This window comes from Toxorhynchites rutilus, chromosome 3 (genome assembly GCF_029784135.1).
Source record: "Toxorhynchites rutilus septentrionalis strain SRP chromosome 3, ASM2978413v1, whole genome shotgun sequence".
Lineage (NCBI taxonomy): Eukaryota > Metazoa > Arthropoda > Insecta > Diptera > Culicidae > Toxorhynchites > Toxorhynchites rutilus.
The window spans coordinates 43,643,408-43,669,487 of NC_073746.1; the positions used below are offsets into that span (position 1 = coordinate 43,643,408).

The 26,080-nt window shown below is 40.5% G+C and overlaps 1 protein-coding gene and 1 non-coding gene across 11 annotated transcripts in view; one reads left to right on the forward strand and one right to left on the reverse strand.

Annotated features, from left to right (window-relative positions):
• Nucleotides 1-26,080, reverse strand: part of LOC129775605 (apoptosis-resistant E3 ubiquitin protein ligase 1) — a 125,450-nt gene that overhangs the window by 56,548 nt on the left and 42,822 nt on the right. For 2 of the 10 annotated variants that reach the window (XM_055780545.1, XM_055780537.1), the window contains exons 1-2: nt 23,512-23,875; nt 15,392-16,025 (exon numbers count right to left, since the gene is read on the reverse strand). The exons of 2 other annotated variants lie outside the window; for them this stretch is intronic. In XM_055780545.1, coding sequence (XP_055636520.1) covers nt 15,392-15,464 — 73 coding nt within the window. In that variant the 5' untranslated portion in view covers nt 15,465-16,025; nt 23,512-23,875. Of the gene's footprint in view, nt 1-15,391; nt 16,069-23,511; nt 23,876-24,036; nt 24,056-24,136; nt 24,233-26,080 lie in introns of those variants that run through there. 6 more of the 10 variants (XM_055780538.1, XM_055780543.1, XM_055780542.1 and 3 more) reach the window with 6 other exon arrangements.
• LOC129780651 (U4 spliceosomal RNA) lies at nt 18,971-19,114 on the forward strand. Its single transcript, XR_008743990.1, has one exon. It is a non-coding gene; the product is annotated as a U4 spliceosomal RNA (small nuclear RNA).

Below are 26,080 nucleotides of genomic sequence, written 5' to 3' on the forward strand. Positions count from 1 at the left end.
GTCATTTGTATGGCAGTTTCTCCACCCCTTAGAGAGAGAGGAGGAGTGTCTATACACTATAGAAATGTTTCGTGCCCTTTAAGAATTCCAAATGCCAAATTTGGATTCACTTGCTTGATTAATTCTCGATTTATGAAGAAAGTTGTGTTTCATTTGTATGGCAGCCCCCCTTAGAGAGTGGTGAGGTGTGTCTATCCAACATAGAAACATTTATTGCACCCTAAAACCTCCACATGCCAAATTTGGGTTCGTTTGTTTAATTAATTCTCGAGTTACACTGTAATTTGTGTTTCCTTTGTATGGCAGCCCCCCTTAGGGAGGGGGGAGGGGTCTGGAATCGTATTGTAAAAACCTTCCCTGGCCCCAAAAACCCGTACATACCAATTTTTAATTCGATCGGTTCAGTAGTTTCCGAGTCCATAAGAATCAGACAGACAGACAGACAGAAATCCATTTATATATATATAGAAGAAAATGTGAAAAAAAGAATGTAATTAAACGCTAACGAAAATAAAATACAATAATGTTTATTTTACTACAAATTGGAAAAAAACAAAAATTAACACGACAAATACTACCGTCGTGTAACAAACAACCATACATGCGTGACGAACAGCATTCATCACAGCATCCCTCCGTTGGGGGTGCCTACTACCACGAACAAACGCTCCACATGTAAAGCATACAATCTTACTTCGGCGTACAATAATTGATCATAGCAGGGTCCTTCTTCCTTGCTCGCCTACAATGTGTCCACGTGTTTTCTCAGCAGTGGGGCACATCACTCGTCACCATGTTCTTACCGCTACTGTTTGCTCAACGAACAGAAGAGTTAATTAATTATATCGTTACATGTGTGCTTTGTAAGGGTGTCACCCGATCTACCCCTGCCTAGTCCCAGTGGAATTAGGTTTAGTGTTATGACCACGCTGGGCTGCACCATTTGTCATGTTGCTTTGCTACGCACCTGATGAATTGACAAAACTAGGTTGCTACAGTTCGCTTCTGCGTGCTGAACAATTGCGAATAACACTGTTAGATCATTTCAACATTTCAACATTACGAGTATAACGAAAAAACATTCCGAATGGGATAATCACTATCGCACCATCTCCAATTAGCTGCACCATTGGCGTGTACATAAATCCTCATTCCTGCAAGTGCCTTTCGAACAATGTGCACCAGATTTCTGCCATGAAACCCAACACAAAAAACCAACACCCATGAAAGACATGAAAAAGGATAATGGAGGCTCCCTTTTGCTGTTGCTGCCAGGACGAAATAAACAGTTTTCGGAATGATTTATCGAGACCAAAAAAAACAGCTTTCTCAGCGAATAGCTTGAGCTTGACTACGTTTGCCGAAAAAAGGGGCGCCGGAGCACGTGAAGTGGAGGATAAAGTTTTCAAGTTCACTGATAGCAATAGTAAGGAAAATGAGAACTCTCCGATCAACGATTGCATGGCTTTGGGCCTTTTCGGCGATGACTCCGAGAACCCGGATATTGCCGATAGTTTGTCAGAAGGGGTTTTCTTTGCTTGAGGGCGAACCCTGACCTAAACGAGCGAAGGAGTTTTCGCCCGAAGGCGCCGAAATCGGCACGTGTAGGGGTTTTACAGGAGTGAATACAATGATAGATGCTACTGCCGTCGTTGTTGTGGGCGGCAAATGCCTGTTTTTTTTTTCTCTCTCACATATTTCATTTGAGATAACATGCTGCGAAAGTTGAAGGTCTATTTGGGTTGGCCACCGAAGGCAAAACATATTCTATCTTCTATCGTCAGCTTGTTTTCGGTAGGATACATGAATATGAATTGGATCGTCAGATTATGCGCCAGCCACAAGATTCTACTTATGCATACGGAATTTTGTCAATCTGTTGCCCCCCGACCCCGTAATCCTCCGTTCTAATTTGCGAGGGGAAGCGAGCAAAAATGATATAATCGAGCATACAAATTACGGATTTACGAATACTCGTTCAATTGACGGATATCCATATGAATGAATGTATTTATTTTTCGTCTAACGTCAACATCGGGGATCGTTGGCAGAGCTTCGAGCGATCAGTTTTCGAATCCGCTCGCGGATGTTGATTTTGTAAAATTAAACCCATTAGTTTAAAACGTGTTTACAGTGTGAAAGTTTAGAGTGAAATGTGTGTAAACACAGTGCACATGACGAGTGATTATTGCTCAATCCATTCTGAAGTCGGCTCGGGGTTTTCAGCGCAAATAAATGGCACTGATTGAGGAATTGACACGGGCAGAAGAGATTTCGAGCGCAGTGCACTTCCAAAGAAACGAAGGATGCAACGCGATTTGAATGAAAGCAAACGATCGGATCGAGTTCTACAAACAAACAAATTGTGGACGAGCGTCTATTTGGCTGGTTAATGTTTGCAGCCAAGCCGAGATGTACGGAATAGCGAGTAACTTAGAAGATTAAAGAGATTTTGTTTTCAGATCTACAGATTCTGGATACTGAATTCTTGCGCAACGAAACTAAAGGGTGTGTCACATCAAATTGCATCACGGAAAAAACGCTGTAGAAATTCGCCCAGTAGACCGATCCTTTTGAAAATTTTAGACAGTAAAATAAAAACTATTAAACAACTTTTGGCATTTTCTTTTTATTCATACTTCGAGCCCAAGCCCGTATGCTCGCACCTTCCTCTTTACCCCGTCCATAAGGTTCTGTACAACGTCAGGTTGTAGCTTTTTTTGAACAGAAATCCATTTTCTCTTGAAGTCCGCCTCCGATTTGACAACTTTTGGGTTCTTCCGGAGGGCCTGCTTCATAATCGCCCTATATTTCTCTATTGGGCGAAGCTCCGGCGCGTTGGGCGGGTTCATTTCTTTTGGCACGAAGGTGACCCCGTTGGCTTCGTACCATTCCAACACGTCCTTTGAATAGTGGCACGAAGCGAGATCCGGCCAGAAGATGGTCGGGCCCTCGTGCTGCTTCAATAGTGGTAGTAAGCGCTTCTGTAGGCACTCCTTAAGGTAAACCTGCCCGTTTACCGTGCCGGTCATCACGAAGGGGGCGCTCCACTTTCCGCAAGAGCAGATCGCTTGCCACACCATGTACTTTTTGGCAAACTTTGATAGTTTCTGCTTGCGAATCTCCTCCGGAACGCTGAATTTGTCCTCTGCGGAGAAGAACAACAGGTCCGGCAGTTGACGAAAGTCCGCTTTGACGTAGGTTTCGTCGTCCATTACCAGGCAATGCGGCTTCGTCAGCATTTCGGTGTACAGCTTCCGGGCTCGCGTCTTCCCCACCATGTTTTGCCTTTCGTCGCGGTTAGGAGCCTTCTGAACCTTCTGAATGTACGCAGGCCCTCCCGCTGCTTGGTCCGTTGGACGAATGAACTTGACAAATGCAGCTTATTGGCGACATCCCGGACCGAACTTCTCGGATCACGTCTAAACTGCTTAACTACGCGCTTGTGATCTTTTTCACTGACGGAGCATCCATTTTTGCCGTTCTTCACCTTCCGGTCGATGGTTAGGTTCTCGAAGTATCGTTTTAGTACTATGCTGACCGTGGATTGGACGATTCCCAGCATCTTACCGATGTCCCGATGTGACAACTCCGGATTCTCGAAATGAGTGCACAGGATTAATTCACGACGCTCTTTTTCGTTCGACGACATTTTTCCAAATTTACGAAAAATTGACAGTGAAGCATGACCAACGTGATCTATACACTCTTATCTGATTATAAGCGGAAGCTGAAGATATAATTCCTAAAAATTAAATTTCTACAGCGTTTTTTCCGTGATGCAATTTGATGTGACACACCCTTTATTATGTACAGTGATGCCTCCCATTGTACATCTAGTTAACATTACAGAGCTGTAATGCGAAATAAATAATTGGAGATTCGATCCTCTAATAGGACATTTTTATAAACATCATTTGTGCAAGTTTCTACAACACGATAAGTTTTAAGAAATGTATTCAACCATTCAACCAGATTCAACCAGATTATGTATTTTTGTCACTTTTCTAATAGTTCTTTGTTAGATTTTCAATGATTTTCCTGTTTATCTTGTTTCCTACATTGTGTGGTGTTTTTTGTATGTCCAATTACAGGTCACAATCGTCTTTAATGTGACAATGAGTGGTATGTCCAATTAAAGGCGAATCACTGTATTATGTTTTGAAGTGGCTCAAGGTTCTATAAATAGTCTACAGCGACACCTGATTTTTGCTGTATTTTGAAGGGTCGACATCTGTCAACCAAATGTTGTTCACATGTTTTTATGTTTCGCTCAACAAGTTCAATTTTTACTGCGTTGAAAATGTCGATTTTCGTTGCAAATAAGCACCATTTGTGGGAGATCTTGATTTTCTGCTTCCATTGGAAGAAAAATGCAGCTGAAGTGCATCGAATGCTTATGAAAATTTATGGTGGCTTTGCACCATCAGATAGATTTTGTAAAGAATTGTTTGGACGATTTAAAAGTGGTGATTTTAGTGTTAAATATGAAAAGCGCCCGTGTCGACCGGAAAAAATTTAAGTCGAAGAATTGAAGACTTTGCCTCGATCAAGATTCGTGTCAAACACCAACAGAGTTTGCAGAATAATTGGGAGTAACTCGACAAACTATTTCTAAACGACTAAAAGCCGGCGGATACATCCAAAAGCAAGGGCATAAGGTTCCATACGAATTGAATGTCGAACGGCGATTTTGCATGTCCGAAATGTTGCTTGAACGGCATAAAAGAAAGTATTTTGTTTTCTGCATCGAATGGGTACCGGGGCCTAAAAATTGATTCACTACGACAATCAAGAACGCAAAAGGTTGTATGTAAAACCCGGCCAACTAGGAACATCAACGCCGAAGCCGAATATCCACGGTGCCAAAGTAATGCTCTGTATTTGGTTGGATCAAAAGAGTGTGATCCACTATGAGCTGCTAAAATTTGCTAGAACGATCAATGGAGACTTCTGCAGGTAGCAATTGATCCGCTTAAAGCGAGCAATTGCAGAAGAACGTTCGGATTATGCGATCAGATACGAGTCGAAAATACTCAATCATGACAACGCTCGCCCTCATGTTGCGATTCAAGTTAAAAACTATCTGGAAAATAGCGGATGGAACTTCTGGTTCACCCGGTTTAAAGCCCAGACTTTGCCACTTTCGACTATCATTTGTTTCGATCGATGCAGAACACTTCAAGTGGAATACGCTTTACTTCAGAACATTGGATGGCATTCTTGGCTTCATAAGTTGAATGCTTCATTTGCGAGAAAAAAAAAGTGAATTGTCAGAAAGAACCGGCTAACCACGAATCCAATTTTTGACTTCATAAAAATTAGAGAAGTGTTGGTCAACCAGGTCAGGTTGCATCGATCGAAAAAGGGAGTAATCAGACGGAGCAATGTCTGGAGAATACAGCGGGTGGGATTGGACCTCCCATTCCAGCGTTCCCGAGTGTGTTTTGCCCGGTTTCGCGACATGCGGCCGAGCATTGTCGTACTGCAAAATAACTTTATCGTGTCTTTGCTCGTAAAGGGTGTGTCACATCAAATTGCATCACGGAAAAAACGCTGTAGAAATTCGCCCAGTAGACCGACCCTTTTGAAAATTTTAGACAGTAAAATAAAAACTATTAAACAACTTTTGGCATTTTCTTTTTATTCATACTTCGAGCCCAAGCCCATATGCTCGCACCTTTCTCTTTACCCCGTCCATAAGGTTCTGTACAACGTCAGGTTGTAGTTTTTTTTTTAACAGAAATCCATTTTCTCTTGAAGTCCGCCTCCGTTTTGACAACTTTTGGGTTCTTCCGGAGGGCCTGCTTCATAATCGCCCAATATTTCTCTATTGGGCGAAGCTCCGGCGCGTTGGGCGGGTTCATTTCCTTTGGCACGAAGGTGACCCCGTTGGCTTGGTACCACTCCAACACGTCCTTTGAATAGTGGCACGAAGCGAGATCCGGCCAAAAGATGGTCGGGCCCTCGTGCTGATTCAATAGTGGTAGTAAGCGCTTCTGTAGACACTCCTTAAGGTAAACCTGCCCGTTTACCGTGCCGGTCATCACGAAGGGGGCGCTCCGCTTTCCGCAAGAGCAGATCGCTTGCCACACCATGTACTTTTTGGCAAACTTGGATAGTTTCTGCTTGCGAATCTCCTCCGGAACGCTTAATTTGTCCTCTGCGGAGAAGAACAACAGGCCCGGCAGCTGACGAAAGTCCGCTTTGACGTAGGTTTCGTCGTCCATTACCAGGCAATGCGGCTTCGTCAGCATTTCGGTGTACAGCTTCCGGGCTCGCGTCTTCCCCACCATGTTTTGCCTTTCGTCGCGGTTAGGAGCCTTCTGAACCTTGTATGTACGCAGGCCCTCCCGCTGCTTGGTCCGCTGGACGAATGAACTTGACAAATTCAGCTTATTGGCGACATCCCGGACCGAACTTCTCGGATCACGTCTAAACTGCTTAACTACGCGCTTGTGATCTATTTCACTGACGGAGCATCCATTTTTGCCTGTCTTCACCTTCCGGTCGATGGTTAGGTTCTCGAAGTATCGTTTCAGTACTCTGCTGACCGTGGATTGGACGATTCTCAGCATCTTACCGATGTCCCGATGTAACAACTCCGGATTCTCGAAATGAGTGCACAGGATAAATTCACGACGCTCTTTTTCGTTCGACGACATTTCTCCAAATTTACGAAAAATTGACAGTGAAGCATGGCCAACGTGATCTATACACTCTTATCTGATTATAAGCGAAAGCTGAAGATATAATTCCTAAAAATTAAATTTCTACAGCGTTTTATCCGTGATGCAATTTGATGTGACACATCCTTTATTGTGGCCGTTTTTCCTCCAGCGCACGACTCAAACACATCAATTGTCGTTGGTAGAGGTCCCCTGTAAAGGTTTCATTTGGTTTTAGCAGCTCATAGTACACCATACCCAGCTGGTCCCACCAAAAAGACAGCATAACCTTCTGGCCGTGAATATTCCGCGCGGCCGTCGATGTTGATGCATGGTCGGGGTATCCACACGTTGCCCGACGTTTAGGATTGTCGTAATGGACCCACTTTCCATCGCCATTAACGATTCGATGCGAAAAACCCTTTCGTTGTTCGCAGGCTTTCGACGTCTCGTGGCTTCAATTCATACGGCACTCAATGTCCTATCATTCGGATCATTCCCATTGCTTTTAAACGACCAGAAATGGTTTGCTTAGCTACTCCAAGTGTATCTGCAAAGTTCTTTTGCGTTTGTGACGGTCCGGAACGTTCTTCGTCTTCCAAGTCAAAATTACCACTTTTAAACCGTGCAAACCACGTCTTGCACGTTCGCCCAGGTGGAGCATGGTCACCATAAACTTCCACCAAAATGTGATGACTTTCCGAAGCTTTTTTCTTCATATTGAAGTAATGAAGTAACACTCCCCGCAAAAACACTCTCGTTGGTACGACATTTGGCATATTCGAAGTGGCAAAAACTTTGTTGCTCACGCTTCAGCTTTTTGGCATATACTGGAAAAGACGCGCAATGACAGTAGCTTCCCAACGAATGTCTGGAAACTTGATTCACTGGAATGATAATCAAGTTACGCCATCTGTTGTAAAACTGAAGAAACTTACCGGTACACCTATTAGTAAAAATAATTTCTAAAATATCGAAAGGGTACTGTTTTGAACTGGGAACATTTTTAGTATTAAATTCAAATTTTCAGTGAGATTTTTAACGGTGTATTCAAAATGTTATTTTCTCTGAATAATTCGTTGTTTCGTTTTAATCACACATCTGGATTTCAAAAAAAAAGATAAATGATTTTGGATAAGCCCTTATAAAAAATAATTCGAAATTAAAATTGGTCATCTGATAATGAAAATTGGCCCAAAAACCCAAAAACCGAAAGGGTCGCTGTTTTTCGGCTGTTTCGGCGTGGAATTGTTCTACGGTGATTACAGTGATATAGTTCCGGTACACGCAAAAAGAATTGGATATCAGTCAACGCTTAAAAATGGGCAAAAAATCCTATGCTATGAAACCATGTGCTCGAGGTAAGGATAGTTTCTTGGAGATTTTCATGCAGGATTACATCTTCGGGAACATATTTTGGATACAAAATGAACGATTGCACGATCTTTCGACACGAACGGTATCTTTTTCTCCTCAAGATACGCCAGCGTCTTCTTGGCGTAACGGGAAGACGCCTTGTCCGGCCAGAAGACGTACTTCCCATCCGCGTGATGCTCGTTCAGGAACGGCAGCAGGATTTTATCGAGGCACTCTTCTCGATAGCTTTGTTGGTTGATTGCAAGACCGCTTAAACGGCTTAAACGAAGGCTTTGAAATGCCCCGGTCGGAAATGGCGATGTACAATATAACCTTTTTTCAAACTTGTGCTTGAACTTGTATTTCACTTCAGGCGATGTGGATGACTTGTCGCTGGAGTAGTAATTATCATTTCCTGGAATATGCGTTTTGGACAGCGGAAAATAGCTTTCGTCGTCTAGAACGAAAGACGTCCCGCGGTATTTTTTGGTCATCCACCGACACTGTGATTTAACCGTCTCAATCTGCTCCTCCGTGTACTCCGGCGACTTCGTCTTCTTCCTGCAGACGATTTCTTCCATCTTGAGGGTCCGATGGATCAATACGTGGGAGCAGCCATATTTCCGACCGACGTCACGCAGGCTGGTTGCGTCCTTGTTGTCAAACAGCTTCTTCAACGATGTCTTCCTCTGCTTCGTCATTATCGTCACCGGACGACCAGTTCCGACCTTCCGCTCTACGTTCAGGGAACCCAGGATACGATATACCGTACTGACAGGTACATTTTCTTCCTTAAAATGTGCCACCGTGAACTTTTTTCCTTGCTGGAAATGCGTTTCGTAGAACCGTACAATGCGTTCGCGGAGCACGTGCTGTTTCGACGCCATCTTTGCTTTGACTAAATTCAAACTAGCAAAACCAAACACGCCTACTGTTTCTAGGGAGCCCAAAAAGCAATTTTCTTGGAGAAGGAAAATTTTACACTCTTTATTTGGGTTACTGAAAGGTATTGAAAAAAATCTCATTTTTTATTTAACACCCGTTACGTGTGAATAAACAAATGTCAAGTCATCTGAAACAATAATATTTCACAAATGTTATTAGTTTTTCCCCTGTACATTCAACTAAGTGTGAATGTTCTTAATGAATGCACAGGGGAAAACTCATAACATTTGTGAAATCTTATTGTTTGAGATGACTTGAAATTTATTTATTCACACGTAGGAAAGAGTTCATTATCAGTATGAGAGGTTTAAGGCGATGAAAATATTATATGAACAACAGATATGGTGTACGATAAGTGGTGCTCATGTAATGTACTGAGATAACCGATGGAATCGTAACCGAGATTAATATTTATAGGATGAGTAATATGAATGTGTCATATGCCAGTAAAAGTACGCGAAATTGGGAAAATTATTAAATGTGCCCATATTTACTGATTGAAGATTTGGACACAAGGTTAAACGCGTGATTAAGCGATCGAGAAACGTTTATCGACTGCCAGGAAGTTCGGGGAAATCAGAAACCGGAAGCCTAATATTGATCACTCCATGTTCATGTTTGGGATTGCTTCAATTAAACTGATGGAAAAGTTTTTACACATAAACAATGAAACTATTCGAATCTCCACGAGGCTTTAGCCAATACGAAGGTGATACGCGGATAACCATATATTAGCAATATTCTGCAAATTTTTTAGGAAAAATCCTCTGGCGTCGCTGTCTCATGATACAACATTGAAGCAAACCGTCATTTGTTCAGGATGACCCCATCCTTACTATATAAATTTCGATTTCTTGCACCAAATTTACACTCATACTTTTTGCTTACGCTTACAATTTCTCCTGTCGCAGATGGTCCTTTTCCTTTACATCGCGTGAATATATACACAGTGAAAATACTAGACACGCGCTGAGTTAGTGAAATTAACAGGAAATTGCTCCGCTTCAGCTTAGGGATCCGACATGAAAGCAATCAAACGCTGAACACGAACATAATCAGCCGAAAATGAAGTTAACTTGGAATAATATACACGGATTTGCCGTTTGAACTCGGGCCGTTTAATGTAACACATTAAGACAACCATCGCGAGAGGTAATTGGGGCCGTGATGAACAAGATGTATTTCAGACTGTATGTCAACGAATTGTTTACACAGGATGCTTCTGAGGATATATCAATTAACAGATCAATTGAATCAGCGGAAACCAACGAACGAATCAATCATCGATAAAAGTTATCTCGACACATCCCAGCCGGAACTAGATTCGAATGAACAACCCTAATAAAACAGCTCATTTCGCTATCCGCCAATTAATGAAATCGCAAACTCACTTTCGCTTATCATCTCATCAACATGTCACCAGCACAGAGACGGACGGAGTTTGCTAGCTGCTGACAGCTGAGCGAGAGTAAACACAACGGTCCGCCATGCCACCCAGAGGGAAAGAGTGGTCACGGTCGACATCGTCTCGACAGGCGAAGGCTTGCACGGCAGTCAGTGTGCCTACTTTCGTACTCTTTCTCCGTGACCTTCGCACAACGTCAGATATCAGACGATTTGTTTATCGAACAAACCTCATCATCATTATTGTTATTGCTATCGGTTCTGGAGTAACGCAAATGAGCTCATAAAAATGATTCAACGCGTGCTGCCTTCAATCAATATTCTCACGTCGCGCTGATGGCGTCGCAGAGTTCGTCACAACATGACTAATTTCAAGCATGAGGCTGAAAATTGTAATAAATGCAAACTATTTGTTGAACAAAGCAAACTATATTTTTTACAAAGGACATAAATAATGATAATGACTCAAATTTTAAATTGTCTGACCAAAAAGAACCGAAATCATTGTTTGAATAGCCCGATTTAAACAATTATCAAAATTCTTCACAACGCTTCTTTTCACTTGTTGTCAAGGCATTGAACTTTGCAGTTCATTCGCCTCTAATTTACAAATTTACACAACTATAAATATACCGGGAATTTATAATTTTGACACTTCCTGCTTAACATTTTTCAAAGTTTGATAACTCTGTGTCTCCCAAATCAATTGGTACCATGTAACACGTTTGTTCAAGTATCAATTATTATGTGTACGAGTATGACTTTACGGATTTATAATAGGTGGCGTAATGTCGTACTAAAGGGTGTGTCACATCAAATTGCATCACGGAAAAAACGCTGTAGAAATTCGCCCAGTAGACCGATCCTTTTGAAAATTTTAGACAGTATAATAAAAACTATTAAACAACTTTTGGCATTTTCTTTTTATTCATACTTCGAGCCCAAGCCCGTATGCTCGCACCTTCCTCTTTACCCCGTCCATAAGGTTCTGTACAACGTCAGGTTGTAGTTTTTTTGAACAGAAATCCATTTTCTCTTGAAGTCCGCCTCCGATTTGACAACTTTTGGGTTCTTCCGGAGGGCCTGCTTCATAATCGCCCAATATTTCTCTATTGGGCGAAGCTCCGGCGCGTTGGGCGGGTTCATTTCCTTTGGCACGAAGGTGACCCCGTTGGCTTCGTACCACTCCAACACGTCCTTTGAATAGTGGCACGAAGCGAGATCCGGCCAGAAGATGGTCGGGCCCTCGTGCTGTTTCAATAGTGATAGTAAGCGCTTCTGTAGGCACTCCTTAAGGTAAACCTGCCCGTTTACCTTGCCGGTCATCACGAAAGGGGCGCTCCGCTTTCCGCAAGAACAGATCGCTTGCCACACCATGTACTTTTTGGCAAACTTGGATAGTTTCTGCTTGCGAATCTCCTCCGGAACGCTGAATTTGTCCTCTGCGGAGAAGAACAACAGGCCCGGCCGCTGACGAAAGTCCGCTTTGACGTAGGTTTCGTCGTCCATTACCAGGCAATGCGGCTTCGTCAGCATTTCGGTGTACAGCTTCCGGGCTCGCGTCTTCCCCATCATGTTTTGCCTTTCGTCGCGGTTAGGAATGCCCTTCATACGGATTGCAAGTGTTGAAGTGAAAGGAGGAACACGAAAAACTCGACATTCTCTGGACTTCTTATATCGATGTTCACAAATGTACATAAAACACTATTAATAAATCGAGCCACTGCTGATGAAGGTCGGAAGATTCTGAAAAACGTCAAAAGGTGGATCGTGTTATGAACTGTGTGCGGCGCTAAGAAGCGCGACGTGGTTCTCCAGTGGATATCATCAGCGATAATGGGACCTATTCTCAATGATCTGAACGCATTTGCAGGAATAAATACATCAAGGGCTGTCGGCAACGTTCATTAATTCATCGACGAAGTGGGTTTTCATGCCTCCCGATGCACCACACAATGGAGACACATTGGAACGGGTTGTGCAGTTCGTCAAGAGAGCCATGATGGATGCGTACGGTGAAAGGAAGTGTGATGATAAGGATTCACAAACATTGATCGGTGAAGTGGAAAGCATTGTAAATTCAAGGGCCCTGACCTACCTGTCTCCGTATTCCGTGGAGTCAAGGGCGTTGATACCAAACCATTTCATGATGAGGAGTTCAGGTCAGTCTACCGGCTACGGCACCGACACATATGCCTTTGCAAGACATGTGGTATCGTGGAGGCGATCTGGCGTAGTGGTAACATCCATACCTCTCACGCCGAGATCACGAGTTCAATTCTCACTCCCGACATTCTTCCAAAAATGGAAGTAAAAGTGACAAACCAGCCGAAATGTGTTGAAAGTCACTATAATAGAGGAAAAAAAAGACATGTAGGATCAAATCCACCAAAATTTCAACATTTTTGGTATCGCTGGATCGTCAAGTACCTGCCAGTGATACAAAGACAACCGGAGTGGTTCACAAAGGTTCAGGCATTCCAAGTAGGATAAATGGTGTGATACTGCCGGTCTGCTGGACAGGCAGTTAAAACCATCGTCAAGACTGTTTGCCGAGTTAGACAAGCCAAGGTACAAACTCCCGGAAGCATTCTTCGTCGACCGGTGGCGAAATTAGCGGTGTTCGATGTGAGTTCGTGTAGTGCCGTCTTGATGAATTGATAGATGTATCCGCGGTAGCAATAGTAGCAATGGAGTTGCCAACACTGACAGACAATCAACGTAACGATAACAGCAATAGCTACGATGTACCCGCCAGCAACCACTTCTATTGTAATTTATTAAATGATGAGACGAACAGAGGTGATTTTAGTGCTTAAAGGAAATAGAACCGTTCAGTTGCCTAATAAATAAAAATTGTATAATCATAGCTCCGACATAGTCAATTTATTTTCTGTTTTGAAATATAAAAAGTAAAATACTACCGAGTTGTAGATTCCATAGTGTATTTCTTCTATTCGTAAAACTAAAATTATTGCTCGTTGATGCCATGCGTAACGCTAAAAATACGGATTTTAGAACACTTCGGAACAACAACTAAATCAGCAGTCCATTTAGAGTTTGTGTCCTAAGGGGCTGTCCACATACCACGTGGACAACTTTAGGGGGGGTAGGGGGTAAAAACATGTCCACGCTTTTCCACGAAGAGGGGGGAGGGGGTTTAGAGTGAGTTCCACGTGGACAGAAAGAATAAATATTTTTTTAAATGCAATCACCTGTGTATTCAAAATTGAATAAAATCTGTTACATATTCAAGAATTTCTAAACTCCCACTATTTATCAATAAACGGATTGAACCGCCTGAGAGTGCTGCCCAGTCAAACGATTATTATTTATTCAAATCATTGTACATCTCCAGTGAATATCTCACGTGAACACGTGTAAATTGCCAAACTATTTCATATGATAGAAATTTTCTAGTTACGGGGTATGCATGGACGCTCATAGCCCAAAACTATAAAAATAGAACGATTCCATAATGGTTGAGATTTCATGGTATGCGTAAATGGTTTTTCATCAAATATAATTTTCTATATATATATTGTTATATCTCGAGAACAGTTAGTCATACGATAATAATGTCCGTATAGTTTTTCACACAGAACTGCTTGTAAAATATTTTTTTTAATGTCGTATTTCAATTTCGTTAATTTCTAGGAATCAATGAGTTTTCTTTTAATTTCGATTTTAAGGTTTGCATTATTCGTAATAATGGAAGGATTTTAGTAGTGAGAAATATTTAAACGATATTTTTCGTTCTGGTTTTTATTACATAATGCATGAGAAGATATGAAAAAATGGTTTTATGCATTTCTGAAATCATCTAGGCATAAACAATTGCAGTAAATACCTGAGTGATTCGGCAACACTGACCCTGAATAACTCTTTTTTAATCTCCATACTGGAGCGATGTGCCCCGTTATGAGATGGATTAGAAATATAATATTGTATAAAAATGATTTTTAATAATTGTGTATTCAAACTCAATCGATAGCTTTGGTAACATTCGAGAGTGTATTGAAGTTTTTAAAATTTAAATTAGTTTTATAATGCTTCAAAATTCTTATGACAGAAGCGGCCAAAGTTGCCTGAAATCGTGTGGTTTTTTTATATATTACTATTTCATGAAGCTAGACGAGATTTTCGGTGCTAAACTACATTTAATGGTATTTATAATAAAAAAAGAAAGTTATAAGCACATAAAAATCCTGCCAATTACTGCGTTTTCCACGATTTTTCAAAGTGGTGCGTTGTGCCGACTCGGTGCGTCTTACCCTAAGTTTCCCTATATCTTTTGGTTTCTCTTTTCTCCCCTCGCCAGCCGGCTTGTCAGCGACTGCGTTTCCGAGAATAGAAGACATACAATAGAAGATGTTTTTCTCTGAAAAGTATACGTTTGTTGCTTAGTTCAGCTTTAATGAGACCAGTTCCGCGCATGTCACGTTATGATTAAGGATTAAGGATTAAGTCCTCTATAAAATAAACAAAGTCGAAAAACATGTAACATTGCATCAGACGAGAAGTATAAATAATTTGACTGAGTAATTCGAACAATTTCCTTTTAGTTTCACTCTAGACAGCGATCAGCCAATGCCAATGAGACCTTATATGAAAAATTCGATTCTGTTTTTGAGGTTACAACAAAATCTCGCAGTAGGACCACCGAAAAAAAATAATTATGAAATATATTGAATGCGATATGTTCGTATTCCTACGTTAACAATTTGGTAAATTTTCATTACATGCTTTATTTTCAATTAGTAGAGACCACCTCTATTGAAAACAAAGACGTAGTCCTACGTCAAAAACCGATAAAGTCATGCTTGTACACCCAATAGTATCAACCTTATTGCAACTCTTAGAAAGTGAAAACTATTTGTCCGAACTGGGCGGTTAGTTCGGAAATATGAAATCAGTAGCAAAAGTCAATGTAGTTTTGCCATTCCTCCCCGGAAAATAAACTTGCGTTCTTAAAGTAAGTTCTTAAAAGTAAGCAAAATCCAACAATTAATACATACCAGATGACGCCGAGACCGAGTGTCTCATCGTTGTGAAGGCAATCGAGTTGATCTCCGAATCCGGAGCCCACATTTCTTGCAGGTATGGTTACTACAGAGGTTTAATCTTCAATAATTGCTTCAACAACAGCTACACCGGGAAAAATCCTTTTGTTGACACTTCACTCCAACAAATATTCACAACACATCAGATTTCAAATTTTTCTTCCGATTCCAGGCGCGTTTGATCGCGACTCACGGTTTGGAAGGCACTGAAAATGGTACCCCAGCAGATGATGCTGCTGCTACTGCTGCTATGACTGATGCCAGCGGGAAGTGACGACGCTTTCGGTGAGAGCGAAAACGACGACGCGGACGACAAAGGGATGTACCTTAGCCTTTCTGTAGCTGTTTGTGCTGCTGTTGTCACCGGCATTGTCCAGTTGACGATTGATGATTATTCTTCCGCGGACAGCCTGTCCGAGTTATCACTTATCACACCCCTAACTTATCTCCGCACATTTGTGTTTCGCACGGAATAGTTCCCGCCGTTGCACGTCGTTTCTTGAGTGCTCTCAAATAGTGCGGCAAGCTATAATGTTCGTCTGCGATGAGTGTTTACTTCGGGCTTTGGATACATGCCGACTTATCACAACTAGAGAGTTTTGCGTGAGAAAACAAATCAGACCTCAAGCCCCCTGGGACAAAACAACGCTAATGTCAGAAGTTTTCCATCGTCATGAGAGCACCATGATTTGACGAAGTAGGACATGAATTAAGGGATTTGGTTTGTCGGTTTACATATCATTTTAATTATTTCATTTGGTTGCTTGCACGCAGTGGTGTGTATGATAAAAACGAACGAAAGATATCAGATTGCAGTTTTAACTGGTTGGTTTATTTTTAAAAGCTCAACTGATAAAAGTGACTAGACGAAGTATTTTGGGGGTGTCATTCAAGCGTGTCATACAATAGCAGTTTATTGTGGTTGTTTATAAACCTGCAAATATTTATTTGGCTTATACCCCAGGCGCCGTCGATTCCGAGGGGTTCCAAATCTTTTGCGTCGTATCAAGTGAAAATTAAACGAATAACATTCCTCCGACCGAGGACTATAAAAGCAACTCACATTGATCCTCTTTTTTCCAATACGACCTCCAGAGTGCTTTGAACTCGTCGTGTCTGAACAGTGAACAAAGAAAAACAGTAAACCCATAGCATCGCTCACTGACAAACGACGCATATCTCAGACCATTTACCCAATAGCAGTTTTGTGCCTTTTCCAAAATTAGTTCTCACGCTTCCAACTTATAGAGTGGGGGGGGGTGTGGATTCACAACAAAGAACCCCTAAAATCCCTTCAACCCACCCTCCGGAGTTACATGGCTCGATTGACAAGGGGTGCCAAATAAAAAGAACGTCATCCCTCAGCACCCACGTCATTCTGTATCCACTCACAGTCGTAATCTCGATATCGATGTTTACCCAGTCGTCCTTCCGCTCTCGTATCGAGTGTATGTCCGCCGTGCGCCATTCACTAACGGAAAATGGTGTGGCAGAGTCTTGTTATCATACATCACATTTCCTTCCGAGCTGTCCATCCCCCAGCAGCCAGCCACCCTCGGTGATGTTTTTCATTTAATTTACGTTTGCAGCATCCAGTGAGAACCGCGCGGTCAAATTCATGGGAGAAGAAACGCACTGATTTGTTCGTACCCTCGCTCACGAGAGCGGATCAACGCTCCGAACATGGAAGAGTGGATATTTTAGAAACTCACCCAAAACATCGGTTTCGAGTAAGTGAATGGATGAGATGCGAGTTTGATGAGTTGGCAGTGCTTACAAATTCTACTGTAAGTTAATCGTGAAGTAACGCTATCTTTTCGGATTCATAGTGATTTAGCCATATTTAAAAAAATATACGTTTAAGAAATTGCTAATGTATGGGTGAATGATATAATCAAGCGTGAGATAAAAATATGTTAATTTATATCGAACATACAAATACTCATCAAGAGGCCTCCCGATTGCTTTCTTGATTTCAAAAACATTCAAACACATTCAAAAACACAACAAAACCAATACTAGAATGGATACAAGTGCAAAATTTCGACAAAAAAAATATGGACACGGTTATGAAATATCCAGGCCAGTCCCACAGGCGGATCGTGAAACAGTTAGGAATCGGATATTCCACCGCGTCCCGTGTGGAAAAACGTTGAAGAAGACTCTTATGACCCAGAGGTGAGCTGGCAGCGGAAGAAAAGCGAAGACAACCTCCCGTGAAGGCAAGGAAGGTGAAGGATTACTTACAGCGCAATTCGAACCATTCGATTCGGGACGTGGCCAGCAAGATCAATCCTTCCGTCTGGTTCGTCCAGCAGACGGAAGGATGTCTTCAAGGTTGGTGCAGCCGAAATGCATCGTAATGGACTACGAGACGCACATTAAGCCAGACGCCAAGCAGATCCCCGACCTGGAGTTTTTCGTCGGCAAGTCCCGCCTATTTTCGACTATTTTGCCAAGAAGTATTTGGTGTAGCAACCGGTGATGGAGTAGTACAAAGCCAAAAATGTTGTTTTTGTGCCAAAAGAGGCAAATCCACCAAACTCGTCAGAACTTCGCCCGATAGAATAATTCTGGGCGATTATGAAGGGCAAGTTTCAGAAAACAGGGAAGGGCTTCAATAACGACCAGGGTTTGAAGAAAGAGGGGATGAATGTGTGTAAGAGAGATGGCGAAAGTGTTGCACAAGATTTCATTGGTAGTATTAATTCCTACACCCAAACTAGCGTTGGCAGAAATGATGCCATTCCGTATGCTACAGAGTCAAATGCGCAAATAATGAGCTTAAAAATGGTTTGTATGTTTGCGAGCAGACATCTCTTTCTGTTTTCTTTTCTCATTTCATTTGGGATTGTGCCAAAAAAAATCCATGCGACTTCAATGGGGGTCAAACCAAGGCTGGCTGGAATGCAAAGCTATTTCAAACGATCACGCTATTCACATGGCTAATGATGCTTCGGCAGTTGTTCAGCAAATACGTGATAATATTGCACCTGATTATATAATGAAGTTGGAAAGTGTTTTCTAAGCGTAAAAAAGGAGCGCATGAATGAGAACAATATCTATCTCGGTCTGGGCCGTGTCTGTGGCAAGGTATGCGAAAAGCTTATTTGTCTTTTGTTTCGCTCGCTCGTATTGATCTTATTTTGCTGTATCATGTATATTATACAAATGCTTACCAGTGTTTGTGAGTCATGAAATTTTCTGTTATGTTATGTCTCATTTAATTCCTTAAATCGGGATGACAAAACATGAGCTAAAAATCAATTTTGGGTGTAGTTTTCTGCCAACGCTTACTTGGGTGTAGGTGGGTCAAAAAATGTCCCACCATCCGTTATTACTAGTGATGAAACGGAGAGTGATTTGGCCGGATACCGGATACCGGATATCCGGCTCTTTATTAGCAAATACAAAATTAAGAGAAACAGCATGTGGCATGGTACAAATAGAACATTAAATGTGAGAAAGAAATAAACACATTTAAAAACAATCGAACGAATATAAAGTTTTTCGTTCAGAATAAATATCCTATTTAACTTTGCACAGTGGCGATATCGTAACCAATGAGGTTTTACCGAGGGGCGATTATTGCTAGTTGAAAAAAAATCCTATTTAATAGTGTATCATGTTTTCTACAAGAAATTTGGAACTGTTATTTTCTGATAATGGTTTATATTATAATAAATAGATTTTTGTAAGTGTATTGAGGTAATACTAATGATTGTAATACTGGCCTAGTGAGAGTAAGAGTTACATTATTTTCGTTGAGATTGAGAACAAACTTAGAACAGTATTCAGGGATGGCAGTCTGAGAGGCGGGACACTTACTTCACAACAAATCGAAATTACATAATTATCTCGACATAATAATTTCGATAATCGGCGACACATTTACAAATTTGAAGACTCAACAACTGTTAAGCTTGGTGAAGAAGTGCGTTGGGCTTCTATATGTTCGAGGTATCTTCGCATGTTGCTGGATCAAAAAAGTATTTGGATGAGGACGAGACTTCACAGAGAACACCGATCTTACTTCGTATGAGAACATCTCGTCGTTTTAAGAACAGGTCGTTTTAGCTACTTAGAAGAAGATCAAAATTATCTGATTGCAACTTTTTTAGACCCGAGGTTCAGGTCAGAATACTTCTTCTGAGTTCTCGAAACGTAAACAAAAAAATTTCTGAGATTAACAGCTCATTAGCATCTTCAACACCTGTTAAACGAAACAAAAGCGATGAAGCTAAATAAAACGTTGATAATATGAGTTGATAATAATTCAATTTTGATAACAATTTTGACATGTCAGTAATCACACCTTATTTTTAATCACGTGTGAATGATGTTTTATGCTATTATGTTATAATTTATCTAATGTTAATAACAATTTTTTATTTCAAATATCCGGTATCCGACTGGTTTGCCAATATCGGCCGGTTAGGCAGGATACCGGATAGTTACCGGATATCTGCTTCATCTCTAGTTATTACGTATCAAAAAGGTGGGACATTTTTGATACCACCGTGCCTAACACCACCATATATCAATTAATACTGATCAAAATTAGAAAAAAGAAACAATAATCGAAATTCAAACATCGTGCCACGTGTGGATGTAATTTTACGGCTTCGATATTAAGCATTTTGAGTGTTTTAATTTCAAAATTCAATTCACTGATGGTTATATTCCGGTTTCGGTTTGGTAGTTAACAGAGAAGTGATATTAGATATGTACTGAAAACAAAATTCATTCGTTAGTGGAAAATTGAAATTATTGATATAATTGTACTGGTGGGGCAAAATGGACAGTGAAATTTTGAGATATCATCCAACGCATGATGAAAGTCATGGAAAGAGTATTCAACTCTTTTTTCGCTCGCTTTCTCTGTCTATTGTTGAACAGACAAACAGACAAACTGTGTTTCAGTTGCTGAATAGACAAACGATGAGGGAGTGATTATTCTTCTCGCGAGCGATAAACATCAACGTTTCGTACAGTGCTGAAAAAAAATGGTATAAACATACCCTATAAAGTCATCTGAATTATAACCTATCATGTATAATACATATTAAAACGCCATCTCTGTGTGAGATTGCTTATATCATGAACAACTAATAGAACAATGCTATCTGTCAAAAAAAACATGATACTATTTTGACCGTGAGCGAACGTAAACTTTCATTGACCAGTATTTGAGTGGAAAAAATAATAGGTGTTTTACTATACTATACATCGTGATGTGACTTTTTTTAAATTTTTCATAAGTTGGCTTTAAAATTTTGCTTTTTGTTTACAGACAATAAGTCGTGGTGAACCTTTCCTTACATCTACTGCTGCCAGAAAAAACTCTTTTCGTAAAGAAATCGTAAAAAAGACGTTTTCGCTAAACATCATCTGGAGAATCTAAAACAACATGGAGCGTTGGACCTCTTTTTTTGGATAAAGTCTCTTATGACACAGAATTAATATTTTGACATGTTGAATGAAGTAATGCTACCTTATGCAGAGGAAGAAATGCCATTAAAACGTAGATTCCAACAGGAAAACGTTCCTAAACACACCTCGAAAAAGATGAAACAATGGTTCGTTGAAAAAGAAATTGACGTTTTGGACTGGCCGCAGTCTTCGGACCTCTACCCAATAGAAAAACTTCGAAACGAGGTCAAGAGAAATATCGCGAATATAAAACACAAAAACCGGGACGAGTTGTGGAACGCGATTCAAAAAGCTTGATATGCTATTCCGGTAGAAACATGCCAGAAGCTTGGCGATTCTCTGCCAAGACGTTACGAAGCTGTATTAAAAAGTAATGGATTTCCGACTAACTACTAAAAGTTCACTCAATAGAACATATCTGCTATTTATTTGAAACAATGAATATGTTATCTTTTTAATTAATGATTCACATTTATTTTATTTTCCACCGGAAAATGTGAGTATTGCGGAATATCTTGGTGTCTTTCTTCATTAATCCAATAATTTTGTAACTAATTGTTAAGTTACGTTTAACCAATAAAATTGCTATGTGAAACTATAATGTAAGCCATTTATTTATCATTTATTATCAAATTTATTGAAAAGTTTCCTTCGCACCTATTATTTTTCCACCACTGTATATTACAAACCTGTCCGTATTCCCCCCACTACACTACCCGCATCGAAAAAAACATTCCGTGGGAAAATTTAAATGCTTCCAATCTACATCAAGTTCAACTATTTACTATCTAGAAAATGGTTATGAGCAACATATTAACAAATGTTAAATAATTTCCGATTCAATTGGTATGTTATTTCATAAAAACGTGACATGTTTCTTGATGTCGCATCTCTACTGGAAGACTTAGTCCTACGTCAAAAAAAGCTGTGACAGAACAAATGATGCACATTCGTTGGATAAACAATGAAAAGTTGAAAACTTGTGCCTGTCAATCCTGTAATAATGATCCGACGCAACAAGTCGCTGAAGATCTGCCCGAAGTTAATACGTTGGCGGAGGATAAACACATTGAAATGGCGGATTTCTCTGTAATCTGAAAGATGCATTACAAAAAAATATATAATAATCAAAATCAAACGGGATCAGCAACATAGAACTGATGCCTCTTTCATTTTTTTTCTTTATGAAATAATTTTCATTGTAGTTAAGGAACGCACCAAAGAAATCAAAAAGAAAACTGAGGATCACTTCAAAAAACCAATACCAATGTTCCAATAAATTAATCTCTAGGATCAATTTCACGATTTCTCCGGATCTCCCAGGGGGTCGACCCAAGATATAAAAAACTCATAGGGTTCAAATGCTCGCAGGCTTAAAGCTCTTGTTTTGAACTGGTCATTACATAAAAATTCATTGTTGAATGCTTATTTTGTTTTCATAATTTTTTAATGTAAAAACCGTTCGAACCGTGCCAATAATGAACGGGTACTCCACACTGTAAAGCAAAGATTGTAAACATTTCAAAAATACGTAGAGTTCCCATAAAAAATACGAAAATTGAATTTGCTCAGTTTTGGGGAGTTTTGCCAACTTTTTGGTAGACAAACTAGACAAATAGACAGCTTAAACGTCAGTATTTATTTCGCTGCGGGCGGATTTCTGGCTCCTGCCAGCGAGCAGTCAACATTAATGCAGTGGCGCACACGGTGTTCGTTTAACCCGTATCAAATGTTGATATGGGAGTCCTACTGGTCGGAAAAATGATAATAAGAACCTTTGAAAATCCTATTCTCTATTATGCTATCATCTTTCCACGCTAATAATCTTTTGTTAAGGCTGTGTACCGTTATCTAGTATCCATAGAAAGAAAAACGACCAAAGTTTAAAGAAAGAGCAGATTAAAGTGTGTGTGAGAAAGATGACACAAGTGTTGAACTGGATTTGATGGGTAGCGTTAAGTCCAAGGTGTGGGCATTTAGCCTAGGAGAGTAGGTTGAGTAAACCAAATTTCGAAAACATAACTTATACATGGTTATTGATAAATCCGACTTGAAATGAAGTTTTGGTGATCAATTGTGTCTATTGTATTTTTTCGAATACAGTCTTTATTCGACAAAAAAAATCTCGGGTCCAACTAAATTGTAATGAAAGAACCATCATTACGCAGGCTGCATAAAAACTGCTCAAACAAGAAATGTAAAAATGTAATGTTAATTGATATCCTATAGGGGACGGTTCCTCCACTCCGTAAATATACAGGCTTTGCTGAAGACCTGCCGTTTGAATCAGAATATTTTAGCGATAATCAATTCCTTTTTTCTTTTTTTTCAATCCAGAAATCTCCAAAACCACAAAATACCCCGCAATTTCCGCATTGTTTTGTGGCAGCGACAAAGCGTAAATTAAATCAATTGAATCAACACACCTCCTGACAATTAATCTATAAAAAAGGAGAGCAAAACAAAGTTTGAGAAAACATCAATCTGACATTTGACACTGTTACGTCTGAGGAAGCTTCGAGGGGAAAAACTAAAAAAAATCATCTGACTCTGAGATACATCAACATTCTGATTACATTCTCACACGGAGTGTTTTTCTTCCCTCGCCAAATTCACACAATTCAGAAACCCAATATTCGTACATTTTGTTTACTCTCGAAGGCTTCCCAGTTTTGGGGTGCGCGTTTGCTTGTTTTCTTGATGGACGGCTACAGTTCGATCATACTTTGAAATTTTCCTCCACTCACAATCACGACACGATAAAACACAATGAACTACATACAAAAAAAAAGTTTATCACTCTAACAACAACGAAGATCCACGCGTCGCGACTGATGCCACGGATCAATACACAACGCAAAGTAATAAATCACAGAAACCAAAATTGCAAAAGAAAGAAACCACTAAAAGATGAAATTGTGTTTAATTTTTCTGCTTCTTCTTGTGTGCTGCATTGGGGGAACTTGCAGCAGCCAGCAGCGGTATTATCTCACTGACAAAGGGCGAGAACGGAAAATTATTTCCTCCTCAGCATCAGAGATCGGCGCGAGGAAAACCGTCTCTCTGCCCTGGTGTGTGTGCTGTCTCTCGGTATTCACACACCTCGAGAATGGGTTATGGTGCAGTAACAGTAGCAAAGGAAGCAAAAAGTTCTGAATGGAACGCACAATGTGGGAATGATTTGCCGAAAGATGACTGAGCGGGGTGGCAGGAAGCGGAGAAATTTAAACACAGTTTATAATATTATAGCGCAGAATGCGCACATACACACACAGAATCACTGACATCAGTTCACACACGATTCGATTTTTATTCCGATCGGGTTCTTTCCCGGAGGCTCCGTAGCCGACAAGAGGATGACAGTGACTGACTGAGAGTGAGATGAGTTTTCCACTTTTCAATGCTACTACCTACATGCTGCCCAGCCCCACCGCCCAATCACATTTTGCCGAAGATTCGAAGTAAACACGACACAGGAGAATGAGAATCCCGCTAACACCGGAGAAAGAGAAACAGAGAGTGTAAGCGAACAGCATGACATGCTGCCTGTTAACTCTCTGTATATTTCCAAACGATTTCCCAACCCTCACCAATCTCTGGCTGGATGGGAAGTAGCATAAGGAATTCAAGCAAGTCTTGGCGAGCACCGAGCGTGGTTTAGCGAATGTGACCTACTTATGCTGGGGATCGCTCGCCGCGTTCACATCTTCATCGTGTGGAAACAATGTTTTGGGGAACCCGATTCACGTGCGAATGTTTTGTTTACAGCGGATTAGCAAAAGGGAAATGAACAGCAGCGCGTGTGTGGTATTTTGAAGGATTTATTTTTTGCCTCATCACAAATTCCATAATTTATCGATGTGCGTTTTTTAATAATTCGATGCATAATCTCGTTCTTCACTCTATATCCCGTTTATCTGAATTGTCTCAATTTTTTTTCCTAAAAATGATGATTTAATAGAAATTACGAAGCAATTAATTTACAGTTTACAATTTGAATTGTAATATAAAACCAAAGAAGTATTAACTTTTTTGCGGAAGAAAAGTAAACGAAGGTTGACACTTCTCATCCTGGACATAATCAAGCTGGATACATCCATCTGTATCTCGGTTCCTTAATGCACGTATCCGCATTCCGAGGAATCGTCGGAAAATGTAACTGACCGATTGAGTCAATGATGGTGAGCGCAATGCTCCATGCACCAAGTTTCAACCACCTTTACTGTCCGTAGCTTGTGTGCACTGCAGAGCGTTGCAAATTCTATCCGCTGCAACGCTACCCAGTTGGTTACATTTGATCGTTCATATGAATATGTGTTTCTTGACATACAGCATATATGTGAAACGTACCGTTTTCTACGGGGCAGTACCGTTTTTCGACCCTTTTTCATTGTCCCGTATTTTTGTCAACTTGTAGTGTAGTGCTGGGCAAAGGTGCGCAACTAACTGTTGTCGTCCAATAATTCTTGATATAAAAGCAAATAAAATTCAGTTTGCTTACCAAATTGCAACTATATATATATATTACCTTCGAAACGTAGTACAAGAATTTCTTGAATTTTTTTTTTGTGGTTGGACACATACCTATCTTAATACAAAATGACAAATGCGAACTTTTGCCGCATATTGGGGGCAAAGGTGAAGGAAGGAAGAAGTATCATTACTAAAGTGTGTAGGCACCATCCAGCGGGGAGGAGGGGTGTTGAATTTATTTATTATTTATTTCTTTGTTCATCTGACAAATGTCTTAATGAATATAAACATAAAAAACAAATTTTAAAATACAAACACATTAAAAAACACGAATGCGTCCAATCCTTTGACGAAATCTGGTAGATGACTCTCCTAACTCGAACAGATCTTCTACTATCGAGAAAGCACGAATCATTCCCGTTACGGGTTCATTATGACCAAAACTAGAACGGTGTGTCGCGGGCTGTAAAAGGCTTGTTGAACGAAGAACTCTGGATGGCGCACGCATATTGATGCGAGAAAGCAGCACGGGTGAGTCAATTTCATCATTGAGTAACTTGGCGACGAGCGTACATTGTTGAAGTTTCCGTCTTCGCTCAAGAGTATCCAACCCTAGCAAGAGACATCTGTCAGTATAAGGCGGAAGATTCTGAGGATAGCGCCATGGCAAGGAGCTGAGAGCACGACGAATAAACATTTTCTGTACTCGTTCAATACGTAGGATCCACGATAGTTGAT